This window comes from Procambarus clarkii, chromosome 8, assembly GCF_040958095.1.
Source record: "Procambarus clarkii isolate CNS0578487 chromosome 8, FALCON_Pclarkii_2.0, whole genome shotgun sequence".
Lineage (NCBI taxonomy): Eukaryota > Metazoa > Arthropoda > Malacostraca > Decapoda > Cambaridae > Procambarus > Procambarus clarkii.
The window spans coordinates 35509014-35534277 of record NC_091157.1 but is presented as its reverse complement, the minus strand read 5'-3'; the positions used below and the strand labels follow the sequence as shown (position 1 = coordinate 35534277).

General features: G+C 44.3%; 2 protein-coding genes across 2 annotated transcripts; one reads left to right on the top strand and one right to left on the bottom strand.

Moving 5' to 3' along the window:
* Window positions 1-15752: 15752 nt before the first annotated feature.
* On the bottom strand, window positions 15753-18056 carry LOC123759858 (autotransporter adhesin BpaC-like). Its single transcript, XM_045745116.2, has one exon. The coding sequence runs from the start codon at window positions 18054-18056 to the stop codon at window positions 15753-15755; it is 2304 nt and encodes a 767-aa protein (XP_045601072.2).
* A 584-nt stretch (window positions 18057-18640) lies between these two features.
* LOC138360189 (uncharacterized) lies at window positions 18641-25261 on the top strand. Its single transcript, XM_069320137.1, has 6 exons — window positions 18641-18838; window positions 18872-19427; window positions 19639-20168; window positions 20556-21110; window positions 22739-23209; window positions 24626-25261. The coding sequence occupies exons 1-6, from the start codon at window positions 18641-18643 to the stop codon at window positions 25259-25261; spliced, it is 2946 nt and encodes a 981-aa protein (XP_069176238.1).
* The last annotated feature ends 3 nt before the right edge of the window (window positions 25262-25264 follow it).

Below are 25264 nucleotides of genomic sequence, written 5' to 3'. Positions count from 1 at the left end.
CTTACTAGTCAAAGTGACCACTAACTGATCCCTCACTAGTCAAAGTAACCACTAACCGATCCCTCACTAGGCAAAGTGACCACTAACTGATCCTTCACTAGTCAAAGTGACCACTAACTGATCCCTCACTAGTCAAAGTAACCACTAACCATCCTTCACTAGTCAAAGTAACCACTAACTGATCCCTCACTAGTCAAAGTAACCACTAACTGGTCCCTTACTAGTCAAAGTGACCACTAACCATCCCTTACTAGTCAAAGTAACAACTAACGGGTCCCTTACTAGTCAAAGTGACCACTAACCATCCCTCACTAGTCAAATTGACCAGTAACTTGTTCTTCACCAGTCAAAGTGACCACTAACTGATCCCTCACTAATCAAAGTGACCACTAACTGATCCCTCACTAGTCAAAGTGACCACTAACCGATCCTTCACTAGTCAAAGTGACCACTAACTGATCCCTTACTAGTCACAGTGACTACTAACTGATCCTTAACTCTCTTCTCACACCCTAATTACCTGTCATCATCAATCTTTAATATGGTCACACTGGCTCAGCGTTTCCATGTAATTACCAGTCCTTCCCTCTTCTGTTATATGAATTTTAAAATTTACCTCGGCTCTTTTAATATTATATTAACAGTCGGACAAACGGAAGAAACAATTTCAATATTAACCCTTATGGGTTAGGGGATTAAGCACCAGGATAGCTTTGATCATCGTGTTACACAAGCTTTCAGATGGATAACTTCTTCGTTCTTACTAGAAGATTAACAAGCAGAATTTGTATCAATTGAATAATTGTCCTCATCAACTTGAGTACCAGGACTTCTTACTGACGGCTGGAGTGGGTCACTACTCACCAAGCTGAGGCCGGAAATTGGATGCTTTCAGACAATGTTTGATGCTTTCAGACAATGACAAAGAGGTTAATGGGCCCTGGAGAATGTTAAGACTATAAAAGCAATTACTAGTGTAGGCAAGAATGGTTGTGTACATGTACACTTTGTGTTGGTGTGCATTGTGTTGCAGTCGAAGTGAACCCAAGAGTGTATTAAGGCTTGCAGTGTTATTCAGTATAGTCGACGGTGCTGAGATACGTAGGACGGTGACTGGCCTCAGAGCCGCTTATACAGACGTAAAAATATTTATTGCATCTAAGATATGTAGGCCTGGACTGAGAGAAGTGATATCAGTACGCTTGTAATCCTTTTTACATTGTGACGTTCATGTTTATAGTCTTTCCATAAAGATCAAGAAGCTTAAAGATTGCTTGCTTGTCTATTGGAAGCAAGCAATCCTCATGTATTGGTGCCATGAATAGTATCAAGCAAGCAATCCTCATGTATAGTATCATGTCACTGTGGTGTTGGCATGATGACTGGTGCAATGTGCTGGGCGTTCCGTCGTGGTCTGGAGGTTGGCTACTGACGCCTGGCTTGGTGTGCTTGTTGCCTCGCCCAGGTCCAGTCTTCTGTTGTCGCGGTGTCTGTCCATTAGTTTGATGTTGTGTGTGAGTATATTTCTGGTGATGGTCTGGTTATGTATAGAGGTTATATGTTCCTTAATGGGTCCTTGCTGCTTGCGCATTGTCAAGCGTCTTGAAAGGGATGTTGTTGTCTTGCCTATATATTGAATGTGTTGGGGCTGACAGTTCCTAAGTGGACAAGTGATGGCTTAGACGACATTCGTCTCATTGAAGGGGTTTTGTTTGGTGTCAGGAGAGTTCTTCATGAGCATTTTGGCAACCTTTTAGCTCTTATATTATATTATTTGGTCAATCAACTGGCTGGTGTCAATAGGAGTCCCATTGCTTTCAGAAATATTTTTCAGAACCCTCTTTTCCGTTTCGTGAGACGTGGAGAAGGTCTTGTAGAATATTTTAATAGTAAGGACCGATGATGTACAGTTCTCTGTTGTATCTGAAGTCGCATGGCGAGGAATTCATGAAAAGGAAGTTGAGTCACCATGCGACTTCAGATATTACAGATAACATAATGAAAATATGATGACCAAACCACACATCAAAAGATGAATAAACGACGACGTTTCGGTGCATCCTGGACTATTATCAAGTCGTGTGTATCAATACACACTACTTAGTAATTTTCCAGGACGGACCGAAACGTCGTCGTCTCCTCATCTTCTGGTGTGTGATTTGGTCATCATATCTTCACCCACGTTATTGTGACTCATCGTCAACTTATGAATATGTGGATTGAAAGGAAAGTTAAACAAATGATTAATTATAAAAATAAAATACTGAGAACATGCGAAATACAAAGAAGAAAATAACATGAAAAGGTAAAAAAAAATAAAAAATATGCGATGAAACAAAACATGAAAATAGCATTTATATAGTGAAGACACCAACATTGTCTCCCGTCTCTAGCGCTCACGGGCACTGATCCAAACCCAACTTCTCAGACTCCACCTCTAGCTCCGTGTATGTCAATACTAAACGCTAACTTGAGAGTTCCGCTCAATTCACCAATGTAATGTGAAGCAGTTTAGGGTCCAACTGCATTGGATTCCCCCAACGAAGGGAGGGAGGGAAGGAATTATCTGGGGGAAGCGCTAAGCCAATGCTACCAATATTATTATCGTTGCACATTATGTTGTTTTCTGCATCTTAAGAATGTCTAATGAAACTTGTCTTCTCACATAAATAAATGTTCGTATGAACCGTGCATCTCTGATGTTAACAAATTGTTTCACTGATTGTATGAGATGCATTTCACCAATTGAATGATAACGAATATAATTGATTTTCTCATTATTCTTAAAATAAAACACTCAAATGCGGGGAATATTTTCAGTGGATTACTAGCATTTCTTGCTTATTTACCAATAATGCTATTCTTCATCAGATACCTTGTTACACAATAATATTGTTCATTTGTTATACAGTCAGTAAAAGCCAATAGTGCAGTACACGTTCTGTAGATAGGCTAAACGCTATTTTTCACTTATAAAAGCACTTAATAAATGTATTGAAGAAAACGTAATATTTTGTATAAAATTACAGATTGAATGCAACTATAATTATAATTACTTTTTAATAACCGAATAGAATGCAAAAACACTAAAAGAAACAAATATTTATAAAACACAAGGAGGTTTGGACTCCATTTGACAATCCCCACCTTTGTCAGTGAGGGAATTTGAGTTCTTTGATATTTTCTCCTCTACCAAGAAAAATAAAAGAACTGCAACACAACACGGATATATATATATATATATATATATATATATATATATATATATATATATATATATATATATATATATATATATATGTGTGTGTATATCACGAAAATAAACACGTGATTAAGAATGTGACAATGTCAGACCACGGAGGAAAAATGATACTTAAGGAAATTTCCTGTTTCATTTTTCCTCCGTGGTCTGACATTGTCATATATATATGTCGTACCTAGTAGCCAGAACGCACTTCTCAGCCTACTATGCAAGGCCTGATTTGCCTAATAAGCCAAGTTTTCCTGAATTAATCTATTTTCTCTAATTTTTTTCTTATGAAATGATAAAGCTACCCATTTCATTATGTATGAGGTCAATTTTTTTTATTGGAGTTAAAATTAACGTAGATATATGACCGAACCTAACCAACCCTACCTAACCTAACCTAACCTATCTTTACAGGTTAGGTTAGGTTAGGTAGCTGAAAAAGTTAGGTTAGGTTAGGTTAGGTAGTCGAAAAACAATTAATTCATGAAAACTTGGCTTATTAGGCAAATCAGGCCTTGCATAGTAGGCAGAGAAGTGCGTTCTGGCTACTAGGTACGACATATATATATATATATATATATATATATATATATATATATATATATATATATATATATATATATATATATATATATATATATATATATATATGTCGTACCTAGTAGCCAGAACGCACTTCTCAGCCTACTATGCAAGGCCCGATTTGCCTAATAAGCCAAGTTTTTGTGAATTAATTGTTTTTCGACAACCTAACCTACCTAACCTAACCTAACCTACCTTTTTGGGCTACCTAACCTAACCTAACCTATAAAAATAGGTTAGGTTAGGTTAGGTAGGGTTGGTTAGGTTCGGTCATATATCTACGTTAATTTTAACTCCAATAAAAAAAATGACCTCATACATAATGAAATGGGTAGCTTTATCATTTCATAAGAAAAAAATTAGAGAAAATATATTAATTCAGGAAAACTTGGCTTATTAGGCAAATCGGGCCATGCGTAGTAGGCTGAGAAGTGCGTTCTGGCTACTAGGTACGACATATATATATATATATATATATATATATATATATATATATATATATATATATATATATATATATATATATATATATATATATATATATATATATATATATATATATATATTACTTTTTTTATTATTACTTTTTTAACCTAGAAGGGTACCACCTCTGGTGCAAGTGTAGGGACCCATAGCCTCGGAGAAGAAAATAAAGAGTACTCAGAGAAGACCTTGTGGATCCTCACTGAGCACTTTGATATTTTCTTCTCCTACCACCCCTAGTCTTTTGGTATGTATATATATATATGTAACTTTATTTGAAAATGTCATTACACAAAAAAAGTTACAATATTGATTACATTTAGGGTACAAGGCTACTTGTCACAAGTTGTATAGCTCCTGCAGCTCCTCAGATGGCGGGCAGGAACCATGGAGGCAGTGAGCATTTCCTCTCTGGATTGCCACGCTAAGGCGCTGAAAGAGAAAACTGGCAGCTCTAGGGTCTCTATTTCTTTCGATTAGCTTAGACCCCAACTCCTTCAAAAAGCTAGCAACACTTTTACCCCAGGCACCAAGTTTCTGAGGCAATGGGAACAAAATTGTAGTGGTGGTCAAGGTCTTTGTATTTACCTGACTTGGCTGCTTCCCGGTGATTGGCAGCTCTTCCTGCTTGTGCAGAACTGAAGTCAATATACATGTTGGCTAAAGTTGAAACGCAACTGTAGTCCCACACGCTTCGGGACTGTACGAGACTGTCCCATACACTTATATATAAGTGACGGAAAAAAACGAGCTTTTTTGAAAAACTCTTTCTCTCTCACGTGAAAAGTTTTTCACGTGAGAGAAATCTTCGAAACCTGTTTACCGATGGCTTTGAAATTTTGACACAACGTTGCATTTGAATAGTCGCATGTTTTTATATTCTTATTATATACATGCCTCACCTGTAACGGGAAAAAACATGCTTTTTTTTACAAATAGCGCCATCTGTTGGACATAAGAGCAACACACGCTGTTATCTCCCAAAGTTCTTCACTGATTTCTTTGAAATTATGACACAACGTTCCATTCGAATATGTTCGTGTTTTTATATGCCTACTATATAGATACCACACCTGTGACAGGTAAAAAGATAATTTATAGACAAAACAGCGGCATCTGTTGAACGTAATAGCAGCACACACACGCTATACTAACTATGTTATGATTTCCACTTCAATGTTTCCGATTGCATTAATAAATTGAATTTTCATAGATTTCGATTTATTTTAATTTTGATTTAATTATTTGTGTGGACATTGTGTTGGAATTGAGCTGTGTTGTTTACCACACCGTTCATTCCGTATGTATCAGTATAGATGCCACACTTGTAAAAGGTAAAAACATTCTTCTTTTTTTTAAGAAACAGCGCCATCTGTTGCACATAAGAGCCATAAACACTATAATAAATATGTTATGATTCCTATTTCAGTCTTTCTGATTGCATTGCCAAATTAAATTTTCATTTATTTCGATTTATTTATATTTTGATTTCAATATTTTGCCTGATGTTGCAGTGTAATTGAGCTGTGTTGTTTACCACACCGTTCATTTTGTGAGTATAAGTACAGATGCCACACATCTGTGTCAGTAAAAACATGCATTTTTGAAAAACAGTGCCATCTGTTGCACATAAGAATAAGTCTCCGCACATAAGACAGTCTCGGTGGTCTAGTGGTAAGACACTCGCCTGGCGTTCCGCGAGCGCTATGTCATGGGTTCCTATCCTGGCTGGGAAGGATTTACTGGGCACAATTCCTTAACTGTAGCCTCTGTTTAACGCAACAGTAAAATTTGTACTTGGATGAAAAAACGATTCTTCGCAGCAGGGGATCGTATTCCAGGGACCTGCCCGAAACGTTACGCGTACTAGTGGCTGTACAAGAATGTAACAACTCTTGTATATATCTCAAAAAAAAAAAAAAAAAACTCACGCTATTCTAAATATGTTACGATTCCATTTCAATGTTTCCAATTTCATTGAGAAATATAATTTTCATAGATTTCGAATTATTTTCATTTTGATTTAATTATCTTGTGACACTGCGTTGGAATTGAGCTTTGTTGTTTACCATACCATTTTTTTTGTATGTATAGGTAACTACAATACATGGTTGATAGTAGTATTAATGACATTGATAATACGAGGTCTTGAACTAGATACTGGCAGGAGAACAACAAAGCTGTGATATTGAAAAGAAACTCAATTGAATTTGAAAGTTGATTAATTTATATGTAATGTGAAGCCAATCTACTGGAAAACAGTAAACAAACTTTATTTGAAAAGAATATGAGAAGACTGAAAAGCTGGGCGCGGGAAAATGGGTAAAAATAAGAAGTAAAACATAACATAACATAAGATATCCACGACCGTAATTAATACAGTGTGAACTCTCTTAAACTATGCTCACCGTGAAATCTCGTCACTAAGCATAACTTGTCACTCTGCGAAACAAATTATAGACTATAAGTGCGACAGTGAGAATAAAAATGACCACTTATGTTTTGGAGTGCTATTTTAGTCCAGAAATACTGTAAAGGATGATTATTGACTAAAGGTAATTTTGCAGACTGCTGGTGTTTGATGTGTTGAACTGCTTAAAGGAACAATATTTGCTAGAAAAAAATTCCAGTGAAATAAAGCGTGTTATATGTTTTGACTATCTAGCTAATAGCGTATTGCCTTGGCTAATAATGAAATGTCACATTTTGTCTGAGTCACTTAGCACAAGTGAAGAGAAAACATTGAAAAACTTTCAAAGGTTAAAACTGTGAAATCATATCTGTTATGTTAAGTTTTGACTAGCTGATTAATAGCATACTACTTCATTATTGTCTTTTTTATGTTATGTTTACCTCGATAGCGTTGTAATGCTTGGAAATTGTATGTGCGGATCCCGTTTCCCTCTTACTGCACATAAATAATGGTTGCTGTAAAGTATTTTTTATGGAACATGACTCTTCTTATTCTTACCCCTTTTTAAAACTAGATGCAATAACCAAGCTATGTTTTCCTTCTCGCTCTTTCTCATCATGGATGTGGGTTGGTGTCGGTTATTTGTGCGGACTTGGGAGATATAATCACCACATGTAAGTTTCTCAAAGAAAATTATAAGGTAGGTAAGGACCTATTATTTAACACACACTCACACACGACATCTGTGCAGTAGTGAGATTCCCTTTGATGGCTGTGCACGTGACAATGTAAAATTAAAATGTGCAAAGATGTTTCGGAGTGCTATTTAGTCGAGAAATGATACAAAATTGTGTTTATTGACTAGTGAGAGCCCGTAACATGTAAGGTTTGGGATATTGTGGTCCTTAACCTAGTCACGCGATAGACAAACAACAACAACAATAGGTAGTGGCCCTCGCGCCTATTTGATTTGATAGAAGAAAAAAAATGAAGACAAGTAGTCCCTGTTTTTTAAGATGAAAAACTTTTAACAATAAAAATGTTTGACTGAGTGACTGACTGCTTTCTGATCAGGTCTGCAAGTCTGCAAGAAATAATAGAAATGGGGATAGCGAACATGTCTCCTCAGCTCTTCTATCTTCCGCAAAGCCTTTCCTCCCATCTTATCCCTATTAGTTCTTGCTCTCGTGTTTCACTTTTTGTTAAAACTAAATCTACACACGTGATATGAAATGTGAAAAAAAATCTTACACTATGCTACGTTAGCAGTGATTGAATAAAATTAATAAGAGTGCTGAACATTGTGTCATTGTCTTGCTATTAAAAGTCTATGTTTTCGCTGGGGTACTGTTGCGCACAGTCATCTCGCTAAGGCGAGTCGTGACAGAATTGTCAAAATGATGTACCTTGCATTCATCAGATCTTTAATGGTTTATGCTGCACCTCTGCTTGTTTGATGACTGAAAGGACTTTGATGATACGAATAGTAATTGCCGACATTGAGCATATTCTCAAGACCTAGTTTCTGCAAAAAAAGAACATTAAATTAGATGCGAGACTGTGATTTGAAAACAGAATATGTGTGATGTGTGGGTGATTGTGTGGACTCTGGAGATGTGTTCACCACCGGAGCCGGTCGGCCGAGCGGACAGCACCCTGGTCTTGTGATCCTGTGGTCCTGGGTTCGATCCCAGGCGCCGGCGAGAAACAATGGGCAGAGTTTCTTTCACCCTATGCCCCTGTTACCTTGTAGTAAAATAAGTACCTGGGTGTTAGTCAGCTGTCACGGGCTGCTTCCTGGGAGTGGAGGCCTGGTCGAGGACCGGGCCGCGGGGACACTAAAAGCCCCGAAATCATCTCAAGATAACCTCAAGATAACCTCAAGATAACCACATATAAGTTTCTCACATAAGTTAAACACTTAGTGAGTTGTAAACTGAATGCCTGAGCAGCCCAATACAAGGTTTGTGATAGTAATATTATATTTTTTTTACGATGGAGAAACATTAAACTAAAAATGAGGTCACATGGAGTGATTTCTATGTTTAGTAAACAGCTACTGAGTTGTAAACTGAATGGTTGAGCCACCCAATATATGGTTGATGATAATAGTATTTTACAATGGAAAACCATATCCTAAAGTAAAATTGAGCTCACATGAAGTGATTTTCATTTACTGAGTTGTTAACTGAATGCCTGAGCTATCCAATACATAGTTGGTAATAGTAGTATTAATTTAAGATGGAAAACTTTAAACTAAACGAAATGAGCACACACGAAGTGATTCCCACATTCAATAATCACTTACTAAGTTGCTATCTGAATGCCTGAGCCACCCAATACATGGATGATGATAGTAGTATTTAATTTAAGATGGAAAACTTTAAACTAAAATGAACTCATGTAAAGAAATGTAGGTAGCGAGCATGTCTCCTCAGCTCTTTTATCTTCCGCAAAGCCTTTCCTCCTATCTCAACCCTATTAGTTCATGTTCTCGTGGTTCACTTTTTGTAAAAACTAAATCTTCAACAAGATCCTGTAGATCTGAGGCAAAGTGAAATTGACAGTGCCTAATTTAGAAACTGTACTTGTGGTCGGTCTCGAACCCATTGTCGATAGACTGACTTATATTGAATTTTGTAACTAGCTGATCAAGATTGTAACTTGCTTAGCTAAATGAATTGTGGGGTTCAGTCCCTTAAGTGCTTCTGTAACCCTTTCCAATACTGCCCGCAAGATGGGTATGGGGTGATAATAAATGAACTAACTAACTAAACTGTCATACAGTGATAATGGCATAAGGTCAGTCTGACGAAACTGTAGATGCTATGTCCTACCAAATTGAAGCCGGGTATTTCACTAATGACTCAACTCAACTCGAGAGAGAAGCAGTCTATCCCATAACATATTAGAGTCTTCAGTCCACTGTTGCTGTTGCTGTTTGACTTACTGAGGGATGGTTTTAAAATATAATAATAATAATAATATCAAGACTAAGAACCGCGAGATAAATGTTGTGATCACACAGTTAACAAAAAATATTAGAGTTTGTAGGTAGTGATCACGTCTCCCCAAACTCTTCTGTCTTCCAGTATGGTAAGTCCTCTGGTGAGCATGTGTGGAATAGGATAGCATCTGTGTGTTTGTGAACTGGATCACTACTCTACATACGGACAAAAATAATACTACTACTAAAGGCTTTGCATAGAACATCCGGTCTGGGAAGGGTGAAGTGATGCTTGATGGTTTGGGCTTGGAAGGGAGGTGTGAGGGGGGGTTGGGGTTTGGTGCGGGTGGATGGGGTGAGGGTATGGTCATCCCAATACCTCGTCCATCTCACTACGCCTCAAACCACCATGAAGGTTAGACCCTAACAAGATGTATTGATACTCACTCATTCAGTATAAGAGTCTTGAACATTCTGTGACATTGTCGTGCTGTGATAACGCCATTTTGTGTTACAAGGTCTGCACCGCAATAATGGGTGTAGGATGAATAGGTGATAGAGATTGAGTAGACACGCTTACGTTTCAATGATATTTATTTGGAAAGCAGATGTTGCGATCACAGTTAACAAAAATTTGTAGGTAGTGATCACGTCTCACGCGTCGATGTACCGACTTATTTTTTAATTTTGTGACTAGCGCGTCATGATTGTAACTTGCTTAGCTAATATGAATTGCGAATTCTGTCCTTGACCCTTTATGCGTCTCTGCCCATATGACTGCCTTGTGTGATTGGACTGTTTAGCAACACGTAGGCAGTTCTTGACACACTATGCAACCCAGCATATAATGTAGAGAGAAGCTGTATAAATAATCAGGAAGCTTGTTAATCAGTGTGTGTTAAACTCCCAAGAGCGAAGCCGCCCAGGTCTGCATTTGGTATTTGTATGTCGAGCTCATGGCACACCTTTGAGAAAGAACATTGTCACACTCAATGCTGTCCCAGTGTTTGTCAGGAGCGAGAGAGAGAGAGAGAGAGAGAGAGAGAGAGAGAGAGAGAGAGAGAGAGAGAGAGAGAGAGAGAGAGAGAGAGAGAGAGAGAGAGAGAGAGAGAGAGAGAGAGAGAGAGAGAGAAGAGAGAGAGAGAGAGAGAGAGAGAGAGAGAGAGAGAGAGAGAGAGAGAGAGAGAGAGAGAGAGAGAGAGAGATGGTACACCCCATTGCCGTCACTCCCCTCCCCCCCTTACAGAGTGAGGGGGATGGTAAGTGGAACAGGCGGGGCCTGCTGACAATAGCTACATCTCCCTTTCCTTAACGAAACCACAGCGGGTAATGGAACCCCCGGGCACTTCCGCCCGTGTAGGAGGAAGTAATGGCAGTCAATGCACATAGTCAATATGGTTGCTTGTGTGAGAAAAAAGTTAAAATATTTAGCAAAGAATGTTATAAAGGGCGCATATATTCTCTCTTTCACTAGCGAGAAAACGCAAACATTCCAGCTGAGGTGTGTGCTATGTCAAAACTCTCTCAAAGCAGTCCTCCAGACCCATGGAGAGAGAAATTACCCATGATAGATGCCGCTTGTCCCCTGACGAGGGGAGCTGAGGGGGAGTGGGGCGGGGGAGGGGAAAATATAACCCAAACACCTACTTGAAATACTCTTCAGTTAGCTACTGAAAGGTGGACAGTACACACCCTCTGTAGACTTTGAAAAACAATTAAGGCTAATGGACCACATCCGTCCTGGTCTGTCACCTATACAACCCCCCGTGCATTATTACATAAAACAGACCTTCTCCGCCAAATGCTACTCTCATGAATCATCACCAAACACAGCTGCATAGCTCGAAGAAAATAATGGCCATCAAAAACCGCAAACACATTCCACCCTCGCTTCTCAACCACAATGACCCTCCATCCCTCTCCCGCCGAGGGGAAGCTCCCCTCACCCCTCCCCCACCCCATCAACATATCCGGCTATGTTGGGACCCCCTCACACCTCCACCCACCCTCTACATAGAATTACTTAGACTCATCTATTAATAAACTAATATCTACACACACAGGATTAACTCTACGGCAAACACCCATACATATTCTTCTACTCTTATCCTCATATTCTACTCTTCTCCTCATATTCCATACTCTACCACATACCCTACATACTCTCATACCCCACACAACATGACCCTCTATGATCCCAGACTGCATAACCAAACACCGGCCGCTCACACGCGTCCAGCGCGTGTCAAACACCCGCGAAAAAAGCACCCCACATACCGGAAGGCCTACATACCTCAACCAGCTGTCCACCTGAGCCTATCAGGCCCACCTAGACAGCTGGTGTGCACGGTCGTAGGCGTACATTTCACTACTAACATATATTATTAAAAATGACCGAAAAAGTAAGATAAATAATTCTACCTCGAATTTTCTCAATATTTCTTATGTTTCTTTTCACTGTCGATGGTAACTGAAAATTCAATTCTCCAAAATTCATTTTTATTTCTAGTCTGACGCGACACTTGAACGCGTTTCATAATAACTTATTACATTTTCAAAGACTTTAGTTTACACACACACAACTATAACCTGCAAACACTAAACAGAGTTCTATTATGCTATCATTTAAACAGCTTTCATCTTATATACCCACATTTGGATGAGGTTATATGTTACAACAGTTTTTGATGAGGTGAACAAAACTTTCAACACAAGATAGAGCAAACGTTCAACACAAGATAGAGCAAACGTTCAACACAAGATAGAGCAAACGTTCAACACAAGACAGAACATGGGGCAATGGGTGTAAATTGGGTAAATTATAAGGAAGAATGGAAGTAACTGGAAAGGGCCTATTGGCCCACATTTCTTGATGCTTCTATATTGGAGCGGAGTCTTGAAGTGGGTAGAATATAGTTGTGCATTAATTGGCGGTTGATTGCTGGTGTTGACTTCTTGATGTGTAGTGCCTCGCAGATGTCAAGCCGCCTGCTATCGCTGTATCTATCGATGATTTCTGTGTTGTTTGTTAAGACTTCTCTGGTGATGGTCTAGTTGTGGGAAGAGATTATATGTTCCTTAATGGAGCCCTGTTGCTTATGCATCGTTAATCGCCTGGAAAGAGATGTTGTTGTCTTGCCTATATACTGAGTTCTTTGAGGCTTACAGTCCCCAAGTGGGCATTTGAAGGCATAGACGACGTTGGTCTCTTTTAAAGCGTTCTGCTTTGTGTCTGGAGAGTTTCTCATGAGTTGGTTGGCCGTTTTTTTGGTTTTATAGTAAATCGTCAATTGTATCTTCTGATTTTTGTTTGTAGGAATAACGTTCCTATTAACAATATCTTTCAGGACCCGTTCCTCTGTTTTATGAGCTGTGGAAAAGAAGTTCCTGTAAAATAGTCTAATAGAGGGTACAGGTGTTGTGTTGGTTGTCCCTTCAGAGATTGCATGGCGTTTCACTTTCCTTCTTATGATGTCTTTAACGAAACCATTGGAGAAACCGTTGTTGACTAGGACCTGCCTTACCCTACAAACTTCTTCATCGACTTGCTTCCATCCTGAGGTGTGGCTGAGAGCACAGTCGACATAAGCGTTAACAACACTCCTCTGGTACCTGTCTGGGCAGTCACTGTTGGCATTGAGGCACATTCCTATGTTTGTTTCCTTAGTGTAGACTGCAGTGTGAAAACCTCCGCTCCTTTCCATGACTGTTACATCTAGAAAGGGCAGCTTCCCATCCTTCTCCATCTCGTAAGTGAAACGCAACACAGAATTCCGCTCAAATGCTTCCTTCAGCTCCTGCAGATGTCTGACATCAGGTTCCTGTGTAAAAATCTCGTCAAGATACCTGCAGTATATGGCCGGTTGCAAGTTCATGTCGACTAACACCTTCTGTTCGATGGTACCCATGTAGAAGTTCGAAAACAGGACAGTTAGGGGAGAACCCAAGGCGACCCCATCTACTTGCTTATACATGTGCCCATCCAGGCTCAAGAAGGGTGCCTCTTCAGTACAAGCTTGAAGTAGTTTCCATAGAAAGTTTTCTGGTATGTCAAGAGGAGCACAGTCCGGAATACGATACACTTTGTCCGCTATCATCCCGATTGTTTCATCCACAGGTACGTTGGTAAACAGTGATTCTACGTCCAACGAGGCTCTTATCCCTGCGGCCCGTGTTCCCCACACTAAGTCAACAAATTCTTTTGGAGACTTCAGGCTGAAGGCGCAAGGGACATAAGGGGTTAGCAAGCCTTTGAGTCGCTTTGCCAGTCTGTACGTGGGTGTGGGTATCTGGCTGATTGGCCGAAGTGGGTTTCCAGGCTTGTGTGTCTTGACATTTCCATACACATACCCAGATTTGTATTTCCCAATAATCTTTTGCAGGTGGAGAACGCCAAGAAATCCGATTTTCACCTGTATACATTAGTCTCTCATAATCTTATGTTGACGTCTAGGTGAAACAGTCTAAACATCCGTTTATAGTTGGAACATCAAAACAATTGATAATTAAGAAGACTTGTAAGTTTGTTAGTGATAGGAGGAATCACTTTGTCAGTCTAGTGATTTGCAACTCGAAGCCAAACAGTGCCCCTTAGGCATTATATTAATTATTCCAACCAAATCATTTTTTTTTCAAAATTCAGTGCCCAGTTGTTCCCAAGAGTATTCTCTTTCCTCTCTCTCTCATGGAAAAAAAATATACTGAAAGTCTGGCTCGACCGTCTAATAAGAGAGGAAGCGCTGAGCTTCCGTTTCAGGAGCAAAATCTGTGCTGGAAATACGAGTCGCTTTTACCAGAACATTTGCGATGCAGTGAAGGCAAAACTCACTAGTATTGAGGACAACTGAATACGACAAAATATATATATCTCATTAAATCACAAAAAAAATAGATATTAAAATTTGACTTTTTGTTTATTATAGATAAATCTCTGTATAATTAAATAATATATGACAAGAAGCTGCTTGATTTTTGCTATACTTTCTCCTGCACATTAATAGTTCCCACCTTACAATTTGATCAAAAGGCATATCGCTGCAATCATTCTGGGAGGCACCGCCATCATTCAGGGAAGCGCTGCAATGATTCAGGGAGGCACTGCAATCATTCAGGGAGGCACTGCAATCATTCAGGGAAGCGCTGCAATCATTCAGGGAGGCGCTGCAATCATTCAGGGAAGCGCTACAATCATTCAGGGAGGCACTGCAATCATTCAGGGAGGCGCTGCAATCATTCAGGGAAGCGCTACAATCATTCAGGGAGGCGCTGCAATCATTCAGGGAAGCGCTACAATCATTCAGGGAAGCGCTACAATCATTCAGGGAGGCGCTGCAATCATTCAGGGAAGCGCTACAATCATTCAGGGAAGCGCTACAATCATTCAGGGAAGCGCTGCAATCATTCAGGGAGGCGCTGCAATCATTCAGGGAGGCGCTGCAATCATTCAGGGAAGCGCTACAATCATTCAGGGAAGCGCTGCAATCATTCAGGGAGGCGCTGCAATCATTCAGGGAGGCGCTGCAATCATTCAGGGAAGCGCTACAATCATTCAAGGAGGCGCTGCAATCATTCAGGGAAGCGCTACAATCATTCAGGGAAGCGCTACAATCATTCAGGGAGGCACTGCAATCATTCAGGGAAGCGCTACAATCATTCAGGGAGGCGCTGCAATCATTCAGGGAGGCGCTGCAATCATTCAGGGAGGCGCTGCAATCATTCAGGGAAGTGCTACAATCATTCAGGGAGGCACTGCAATCATTCAGGGAGGCACTGCAATCATTCAGGGAAGTGCTACAATCATTCAGGGAGGCACTGCAATCATTCAGGGAGGCACTGCAATCATTCAGGGAAGTGCTACAATCATTCAGTGAGGCGCTGCAATCATTCAGGGAGGCGCTGCAATCATTCAGGGAAGTGCTACAATCATTCAGGGAGGCGTTGCCATCATTCAGGGAAGCGCTACAATCATTCAGGGAGGCGCTGCAATCATTCAGGGAGGCGCTGCAATCATTCAGGGAAGTGCTACAATCATTCAGGGAGGCTCTGTAATCATTCAGGGAAGCGCTGCAATCATTCAATCAGGCGCTGCAATCATTCAGGGAGGCGCTGCCATCATTCAGGGAGGCGCTGCCATCATTCAGGGAGGCGCTGCCATCATTCACGGAGGCGCTGCCTTCATTCAGGGAGGCGTTGCCATCATTCAGGGAGGCGTTGCCATCATTCAGGGAGGCGCTGCCTTCATTCAGGGAGGCACTGCCATCATTCACGGAGGCGCTGCCTTCATTCAGGGACGCGCTGCTATCATTCAGGGAGGCGCTGCCATCATTCAGGGAGGCGTTGCCATCATTCAGGGAGGCGCTGCCTTCATTCAGGGAGGCGCTGCCATCATTCACGGAGGCGCTGCCTTCATTCAGGGACGCGCTGCTATCATTCAGGGAGGCGCTGCCATCATTCAGGGAGGCGCTGCCATCATTCAGGGAGGCGCTGCCTTCATTCAGGGATGCGCTGCCATCATTCAGGGAGGCGCTGCCTTCATTCTGGGAGGCGCTGCCTTCATTCAGGGAGGCGCTGCCTTCATTCAGGGAGGCGCTGCCATCATTCAGGGAGGCGCTGCCATCATTCACGGAGGCGCTGCCTTCATTCAGGGACGCGCTGCTATCATTCAGGGAGGCGCTGCCATCATTCAGGGAGGCGCTGCCATCATTCAGGGAGGCGCTGCCTTCATTCAGGGATGCGCTGCCATCATTCAGGGAGGCGCTGCCTTCATTCTGGGAGGCGCTGCCTTCATTCAGGGAGGCGCTGCCTTCATTCAGGGAGGCGCTGCCATCATTCAGGGAGGCGCTGCCATCATTCAGGGAGGCGCTGCCATCATTCAGGGAGGCGCTGCCTTCATTCAGGGAGGCGCTGCCATCATTCAGGGAGGCGCTGCCATCATTCAGGGAGGCGCTGCCTTCATTCAGGGAGGCGCTGCCATCATTCAGGGAGGCGCTGCCATCATTCAGGGAGGCGCTGCCATCATTCAGGGAGGCGCTGCCATCATTCAGGGAGGCGCTGCCATCATTCAGGGAGGCGCTGCCATCATTCAGGGAGGCGCTGCCTTTATTCAGGGAGGCGCTGCCATCATTCAGGGAGGCGCTGCCATCATTCAGGGAGGCGCTGCTATCATTCAGGGAGGCGCTGCCATCATTCAGGGAGGCGCTGCCATCATTCAGGGAGGCGCTGCCTTCAGTCAGGGATGCGCTGCCATCATTCAGGGAGGCGCTGCCTTCATTCTGGGAGGCGCTGCCTTCATTCAGGGAGGCGCTGCCTTCATTCAGGGAGGCGCTGCCATCAATCAGGGAGGCGCTGCCATCATTCACGGAGGCGCTGCCTTCATTCAGGGACGCGCTGCTATCATTCAGGGAGGCGCTGCCATCATTCAGGGAGGCGCTGCCATCATTCAGGGAGGCGCTGCCTTCATTCAGGGATGCGCTGCCATCATTCAGGGAGGCGCTGCCTTCATTCTGGGAGGCGCTGCCTTCATTCAGGGAGGCGCTGCCTTCATTCAGGGAGGCGCTGCCATCATTCAGGGAGGCGCTGCCATCATTCAGGGAGGCACTGCCATCATTCAGGGAGGCGCTGCCTTCATTCAGGGAGGCGCTGCCATCATTCAGGGAGGCGCTGCCATCATTCAGGGAGGCGCTGCCTTCATTCAGGGAGGCGCTGCCATCATTCAGGGAGGCGCTGCCATCATTCAGGGAGGCGCTGCCTTCATTCAGGGAGGCGCTGCCATCATTCAGGGAGGCGCTGCCATCATTCAGGGAGGCGCTGCCTTCATTCAGGGAGGCGCTGCCATCATTCAGGGAGGCGCTGCCATCATTCAGGGAGGCGCTGCCTTCATTCAGGGAGGCGCTGCCATCATTCAGGGAGGCGCTGCCATCATTCAGAGAGGCGCTGCCATCATTCAGGGAGGCGCTGCCATCATTCAGGGAGGCGCTGCCTTCATTCTGGGAGGCGCTGCCTTCAATCAGGGAGGCGCTGCCTTCAATCAGGGAGGCGCTGCCATCATTCAGGGAGGCGCTGCCATCATTCAGGGAGGCGCTGCCATCATTCAGGGAGGCGCTGCTATCATTCAGGGAGGCGCTGCCTTCAATCAGGGAGGCGCTGCCATCATTCTGGGAGGCGCTGCCATCATTCAGGGAGGCGCTGCCATCATTCAGGGAGGCGCTGCCATCAATCAGGGAGGCGCTGCCATCATTCAGGGAGGCGCTGCCATCATTCAGGGAGGCAGTACAAAACATGAAGTAGAGAGCGACCAGCCACAACCTCACCGCGACCTCCCAACACTCACGGGAAACCCTCGACACACGGACTAAATGTACACTCAAGATGCTGGAAACCATCTTCTTGAGGATATCTTGAAATGATTTCGGGGATTTTTAGTGTTCCCGCGGCCCGGTCCTCGACCAGGCCTCCACCCCCAGGAAGCAGCCCGTGACAGCTGACTAACACCCAGGTACCTATTTTATTGTTAGGTAACAGGGGCATAGGGTGAAAGAAACTCTGCCCATTGTTTCTTGCCGGCGCCTGGGATCGAACCCAGGACGACAGGATTACAAACCCAGCGTGCTCTCCGCTCGGCCGACCGGCTCCCTATTACCATTAATGTAAACTCACTAGGGTGAAGCAAGACCCTGGAGCGACAGGTTCTGTATTCCAGCATTTCGGCATTGAAAATAATTCTTAAAGAATATGCTTGTGCATCATTGCCGAGCGACAGACCCATCAGGAGCTCAAAACGTCTTATGAATTGCATTAGAAGGTCATTAGGTGTCAGATATGGCATATAGAAACCTTTAGTAATCTTATGACTAGAGCCATGTTTGTATGTTAGAGCTACGCAGCTCGTAGCCCAATTCAAATTATTATTTCAATCACAGAAAACACACTTTATTGGAAGAGGAAAATATTCACTTGCAGGTAGAAAATGAAAGACTTTAAAAGAACAATCTTTGTCTTCTTGTCTGAGGCCCTCACACCATTGTCTGAGGCCCTCACAGCATTGTCTGAGGCCCTCACAACATTGTCTGAGGCCCTTACAACATTGTCTGAGGCCCTCAAAACATTGTCTGAGGCCCTCACAACATTATCTGAGGCCCTCACAACATTGTCTGAGGCCCTCACAGCATTGTCTGAGGCCCTCACAACATTGTCTGAGGCCCTCACAACATTGTCTGAGGCCCTCAAAACATTGTCTGAGGCCCTCACAACATTATCTGAGGCCCTCAAAACATTGTCTGAGGCCCTCACAACATTATCTGAGGCCCTCACAACATTGTCTGAGGCCCTCACAGCATTGTCTGAGGCCCTCACAACATTGTCTGAGGCCCTCACAACATTGTCTGAGGCCCTCAAAACATTGTATGAGGCCCTCACAACATTATCTGAGGCCCTCACAACATTGTCTGAGGCCCTCACAACATTGTATGGGGCCCTCACAACATTGTCTGAGGCCCTCTCAACATTGTCTGAGGCCCTCACAGCATTTTCTGAGGCCCTCAAAGCGTTGACTGAGGCCCTCACAGCATTGTCTGAAGCCCTCACAACATTGTCTGAGGTCCTCTCAACATTGTCTGAGGCCCTCACAGCATTTTCTGAGGCCCTCAAAGCGTTGACTGAGGCCCTCACAGCATTGTCTGAGGCCCTCACAGCAATGTCTGAGGCCCTCACAGCATTGTCTGAGGCCCTCACAGCATTGTCTGAGGCCCCTCACAGCATTTTCTGAGGCCATCACAGCAATGTCTGAGGCCCTCACAGCATTGTCTGAGGCCCTCACAGCAATGACTGAGGCCCTCACAGCATTGTCTGAGGCCCTCACAGCATTGTCTGAGGCCCTCACAGCAATGTCTGAGGCCCTCACAGCATTGTCTGAGGCCCTCACAGCATTGTCTGAGGCCCTCACAGCATTGTCTGAGGCCCTCACAGCATTGTCTGAGGCCCTCACAGCATTGTCTGAGGCCCTCACAGCATTGTCTGAGGCCCTCACAGCATTGTCTGAAGCCCTTATAGCATTGTCTGAGGTCCTCACAGCATTGTCTGAGGCCCTCACTGTATTGTCTGAGGCCCTCACAGCATTGTCTGAGGCCCTCACAACATTGTTTGAGGGCCTCACAGCATTCTCTAAGGCCCTCACAGCATTGTCTGAGGCCCTCACAGCATTGTCTGAAGCCCTCACAGCATTTTCTGAGGCCCTCAGAGCATTGTCTGAGGCCCTCACAGCATTGTCCGAGGCCCTCACAGCATTGTCTGAGGCCCTCAAAACATTGTCTGAGACCCTCACAACATTGTCTAAGGCCCTCACAACATTGTCTGAGGCCCTCACAACATTGTCTGAGGCCCTCACAACATTGTCTAAGTACCTCACAACACTGTCTGAGGCCCTCACAACATTGTCTGAGGCCCACACAACATTGTCTGAGACCCTTACAGCATTGTCTGAGGCCCTCACAGCATTTGTTTGAGGCCCTCACAGCACTGTCTTAGGCCCTCACAGCATTGTCTGAGGCCCTCACAACATTGTCTGAGACCCTCACAACATTGTCTGAGGCCCTCACAACATTGTCTGAGGCCCTCTCAACATTGTCTGAGGCCCTCCCAAGATTGTCTGAAGCCCTCACAGAATTTTCTGAGGCCCTCACAACATTGTCTGAAGCCCTCACATCTTTGTCTGAGGCCCTCACGGCAATGTCTGAGGCCCTCACAGCATTGTCTGAGGCCCTCACAACATTGTTTGAGGCCCCCTCACAACATCGTCTGAGGCCCTCACAACATTGTCTGAAGCCCTCACAGCTTTGTCTGAGGCCCTCACAGCAATGTCTGAGGCCCTCACATAATTGTCTGAGGCCCTCACAGCATTGTCTGAGGCCCTCACAACATTGTCTGAGGCCCTAACAACATTGTCTGAAGCCCTCACAGAATTGTCTGAGGCCCTCACAACATTATCTGAGGCCCTCACAGCATTGTCTGAGGCCCTCTCAACATTGTCTGAGGCCCTCACAACATTGTCTGAGGCCCTCACAACACTGTCTGAAGCCCTCACAGAATTGTCTGAGGCCCTCACAACATTGTCTGAGGCCCTCACAGCATTGTCTGAGGCCCTCTCAACATTGTCTGAGGGCCTCACAGCACTGTCTGAGGCCCTCATAGCATTTCCTGAGGCCCTCACAGCAATGTCTGAGGCCCTCACAACATTGTCTGAAGCCCTCACAGAATTGTCTGAGGCCCTCACAGCATTGTCTGAGGCTCTCACAGCATTGTCTGAGGCCCTCACAGCATTGTCTGAGGCCCTCACAGCATTGTCTGAGGCCCTCACAGCATTGTCTGAGGCCCTCACAGCAATGTCTGAGGCCCTCACAGCATTGTCTGAATCCCTCACAACATTGTCTGAGGCTCTCACAGTATTGTCTGAATCCCTCACAACATTGTTTGAGGCCCTCACAACACTGAGGCCCTAACAACACTGTCAGGAGTGGTTCCAGCAGTGACATAAAGAGATACTGACTCTTCAGTATCTAAATCATCAAGTTTATGCAGAATTCCCCCCAGTTTTACACGCAAACATCTGGTCAACTCTCATAAGTGAGTCTTTAGTGAACAGTCCGTCAATATCATATGGTCGTCATGGTTGCAACCTTATCAGGAAAGATGTGGGGATCTTTAGAGTTGAGCGGCGGGATCTAAGATGTTTCCTGGTTCTCACCAGACGTGTGCCTTAACCCAGCGTCCACGACATGCTCATATTTCGTCTGGGGTGACGTAGGACGCTGTTTTAATCCCGTTGTCCATTACTGTGATTTACCTGTGTGCTACGGAAAACGGTTTGGAGACATTTGATCCATATCTGCAAATCCGTCCCAATTGCAGCCATTATTTACCTACCTGGGAACTCTGACACAACTAATTCAGGCAATTAATTTTTGCTTTAAGTAAACTGTTTTCATATTTTAGGATTATACAGCATAACATTCTGAATATATAAATAATTGAAACGTTAAAAGGAAAATTATATATAATTAAATTAAATTAAATGCATGGTCATTTTTTTCACACGCCCAACAAAGCGGTGTAAATGAGTTCTCGATACTGAACATTTCATTATGTTTCACTCGACATGATTCAAAGTCGAAAGATTTAGTTAAATGGTCAACGACGATTATTGTTGACCAGTGACGTAGACACGTATCATCACGGGCTGGTAAATTACTCCGAGTAATCAACCGTGGTGTGAGTAATAATTACTCAGACCTTAGAGTAATCAACCCAGAGGTGTGAGCAGTAACGGGTCTCACAACCCAGCTTGTGTGGTCGACAAACTGTAGTAGCCTTGTCCTAATCATTTACCATGCATCTCATATGTAGATAGTTTTGCCTAACCAGAAGCATTTGATTCTAGTCATCCCAACTAATCTTTCGAAGCCCATGCCCATTAGTCCCAGAAAATGTCAATAATTGTGGTGCCTTTCATGTCATTATTGGGTCAAAGGGCCAGTTACAGAGACCCAGTGCGTCAAGCATCGTGTTGAGCGGTGCTACAAGGTCCACACACTCCAAGACGACCAGGACGAGGTAAAAAAGGCCCAATAGTCATTTATATCATGTTCGTGACAGTCGAACTGATATGATACATCAGTCTCACATGATACTGTGAACATCTTCCAAAAATACTTTCTTATTGATTTTAAAAAGAGTAATTTACGCCAAAATAAAAGTTTCACACTAATTTCAGAATTAAGCTATGCGACAGGAGCCTCATTTACCCTTGATGAATAAAATTGCCAAGTAAAAATAGTTTAAAACATATATAATTCCGTGTAACAAAATACCACGATAATTCTAGTCAAGACTCGTCGTTTACCTCCACAAATCAAAGGCAACGCGGCAAAGAATTGAGTCCTTTGAGTTTAAAGGTGTCCTTGAGTTACCAGGGAAGGTGTTTGACACACGCAAATAACACCTCATAAATAATGGTCGCTGCTGGTCTCCTGCCTGGCGACCATGTGACACACTGGAGCCTCACACACTGAAGCCTCACACACTGGAGCTTCACACACTAGAGCTTCATACACTGGAGCCTCTCACACTGGAGCCTCTCACACTGGAGCTTCACACACTGGAGCCTCACACACTGAAGCTTCACACACTGGAGCCTCACACACTGGAGCCTCACACACTAGAGCTTCATACACTGGAGCCTCACACACTGAAGCTTCACACACTGGAGCCTCACACACTGGAGCTTCACACACTGGAGCCTCACACACTGGAGCTTCACACACTGGAGCCTCACAACCTGGAGCTTCTCACACTGGACCATCACACACTGGACCCATACACACACTGGAGCCTCACACACTGGACCCTCACACACACTGGACCCACACACATACTGGAGCCTCACACACATTGCACATTTTTGGATTGTCAGAAAGCCTTTCATACAGTACCACACAAGAGGCTAGTGAAAAAGCTGGAGATGCAGTCTGGAGTGGAAGGGATGGTACTCCAGTGGATAAAGGAGTACCTAAGCAACAGGAGACAACGAGTCAGTGTGAGGGGTGAGATCTCAGATTGGTGAGACGTTACAAGGGGAGTCTCGCAGGGGTCTGTCCTTGGACCTATACTGTTTCTGATATATGTAAATGATCTCGCAGAGGGTATAGAATCGTTTCTCTCAATGTTTGCCGATGATGCAAAAATTATGAAGAGGATTGAAACAGAGGATGATAGTAGGAGGCTACAAGATGACCTATAGACAAACTGAGTGAATGGTCCAACAAATGGCTGTTGAAGTTCAACATGAGTAAATGCAAAGTAATGAAACAAGGCAGTGGAAACAAGAGGCCTGACACAGGATACAGAATAGGAGATGAAGTACTTAATGAAACGGACAGAGAGAAAGATCTAGGAGTTGATATCACACCAAACCTGTCTCCTGAAGCCCACATAAAAAAGAATAACGTCTGTGGCGTATGCGAGGCTGGCTAACATCAGAACAGCGTTCAGGAACCTGTGTAAGGAATCATTGTACACCACGTATGTAAGACCAATCCTGGAGTATGAGGCCCCAGCATGGAGCCCGTACCTTGTCAAGCACAAGACGAAGCTGGAAAAAGTCCAAAGGTATGCCACTAGACTAGTCCCAGAACTAAGAGGCATGAGTTACGAGGAAAGGCTGCGGGAAATGCACCTTACGACACTGGAAGACAGAGGAGTAAAGGGAGACATGATAACAACCTTCAAAATCCTCAGGGGAATCGACCGGGTAAACAAGGATAAACTATTCAAACACTGGCGGGACGCGAACAAGGGGACACAGGTGGAAACTGAGTACCCACATGAGCCACAGGGACGTTAGAAGGAACTTTTACAGTGTCAGAGTAGTTAACGGATGGAATGCATTAGGCAGTGATGTGGTGGAGGCTGACTCCATACACAGTTTTAAATGTAGATACGACAGAGACCAGTAGGCTCAGGAATCTGTACACCAGTTGATTGACAGTTGAGAGGCGGGACCAAAGAGCCAAAGTTCAACCCCCGCAAGCACAAAGAGGTCAGTTCAAATAGGTGAGTACACTGGAGCCTCACACACTGGAGCCTTACACACTGGAGCCTCACACACTAAAGCCTCACACACTGGAGCCTCACACACTGGACCCTTACACACTAGGGCCTCACACACTGAAACCTCACTCACTGGAGCCTCACACACTAGAGCCTCACACACACTGGAGCCTCACACACTACAGCCTCTCACACTGGAGTCTCACACACTGGACCCTCACACACTGGAACCTCAAATACTGGAGCCTCACGCACTGGAACCTCACACACTGGACCCTCACACACATTGGAGCCTCACACGCTAGAGCCTCACACACATTGGAGCCTCACACACTGGAGCCTCACATACTAGAGCCTCACACACACTGGAGCCTCACAACTTGGAGCTTCACACACTGGACCCTCTCACACTGGAACCTCACACACTGGACCCTCACACATTGGAGCCTCACAAACTAGAGTCTCACACACACTGGAGCCTCACACACTCGAGCCTCACACACTGGAGTCTCACACACTGGAGCCTCAAACACTGAAGCCTCACACACTTGAGCTTCACACACTGGAGCCGCACACACTGGACCCTCACACACTGGAGCCTCACACACTAGAGCCTCACACACTGGAACCTCACACACTCGACCCTAACACACTAGTCCCTCACACACTAGAGCCTTACGCACTGAAGCCTCACACACTGGTGCCTCACACACAAAGACAACACACACTGGACCCTCACACACTGGAGCCTCACACACTGGAGCTTCACACACTGGACTCTCACACACTAGAGCGTCACACACTGGAGCCTCACACACTGGAGCCTCACACACTGGAGCTTGACACACTGGACCCTCTCACACTGGACCCTCACATACTAGAGCCTCGCACACTGGAGCTTCATACACTAGAACCTCACACAATAGAGCTTCACACACTGGAGCCTCACACATTGGAGCCTCACATACTGGAGCATCCCACACAATAGAGC

Excerpts from the sequence above, each read along its gene's own strand:
- LOC123759858 (XM_045745116.2), bottom strand. The coding sequence starts at position 18,056 with ATGGTTTCCAGCATCTTGAGTGTACATTTAGTCCGTGTGTCGAGGGTT.
- LOC138360189 (XM_069320137.1), top strand. The coding sequence starts at position 18,641 with ATGAAAGACTTTAAAAGAACAATCTTTGTCTTCTTGTCTGAGGCCCTC. Across the intron at positions 21,111-22,738 it reads CATTGTCTGAGGCTCTCACA|CCTCACACACTGGAGCTTCA; the intron begins GTATTGTCTGAA and ends CACACACTGAAG. Across the intron at positions 23,210-24,625 it reads AGTCTGGAGTGGAAGGGATG|AGCCTCACACACACTGGAGC; the intron begins GTACTCCAGTGG and ends CTCACATACTAG.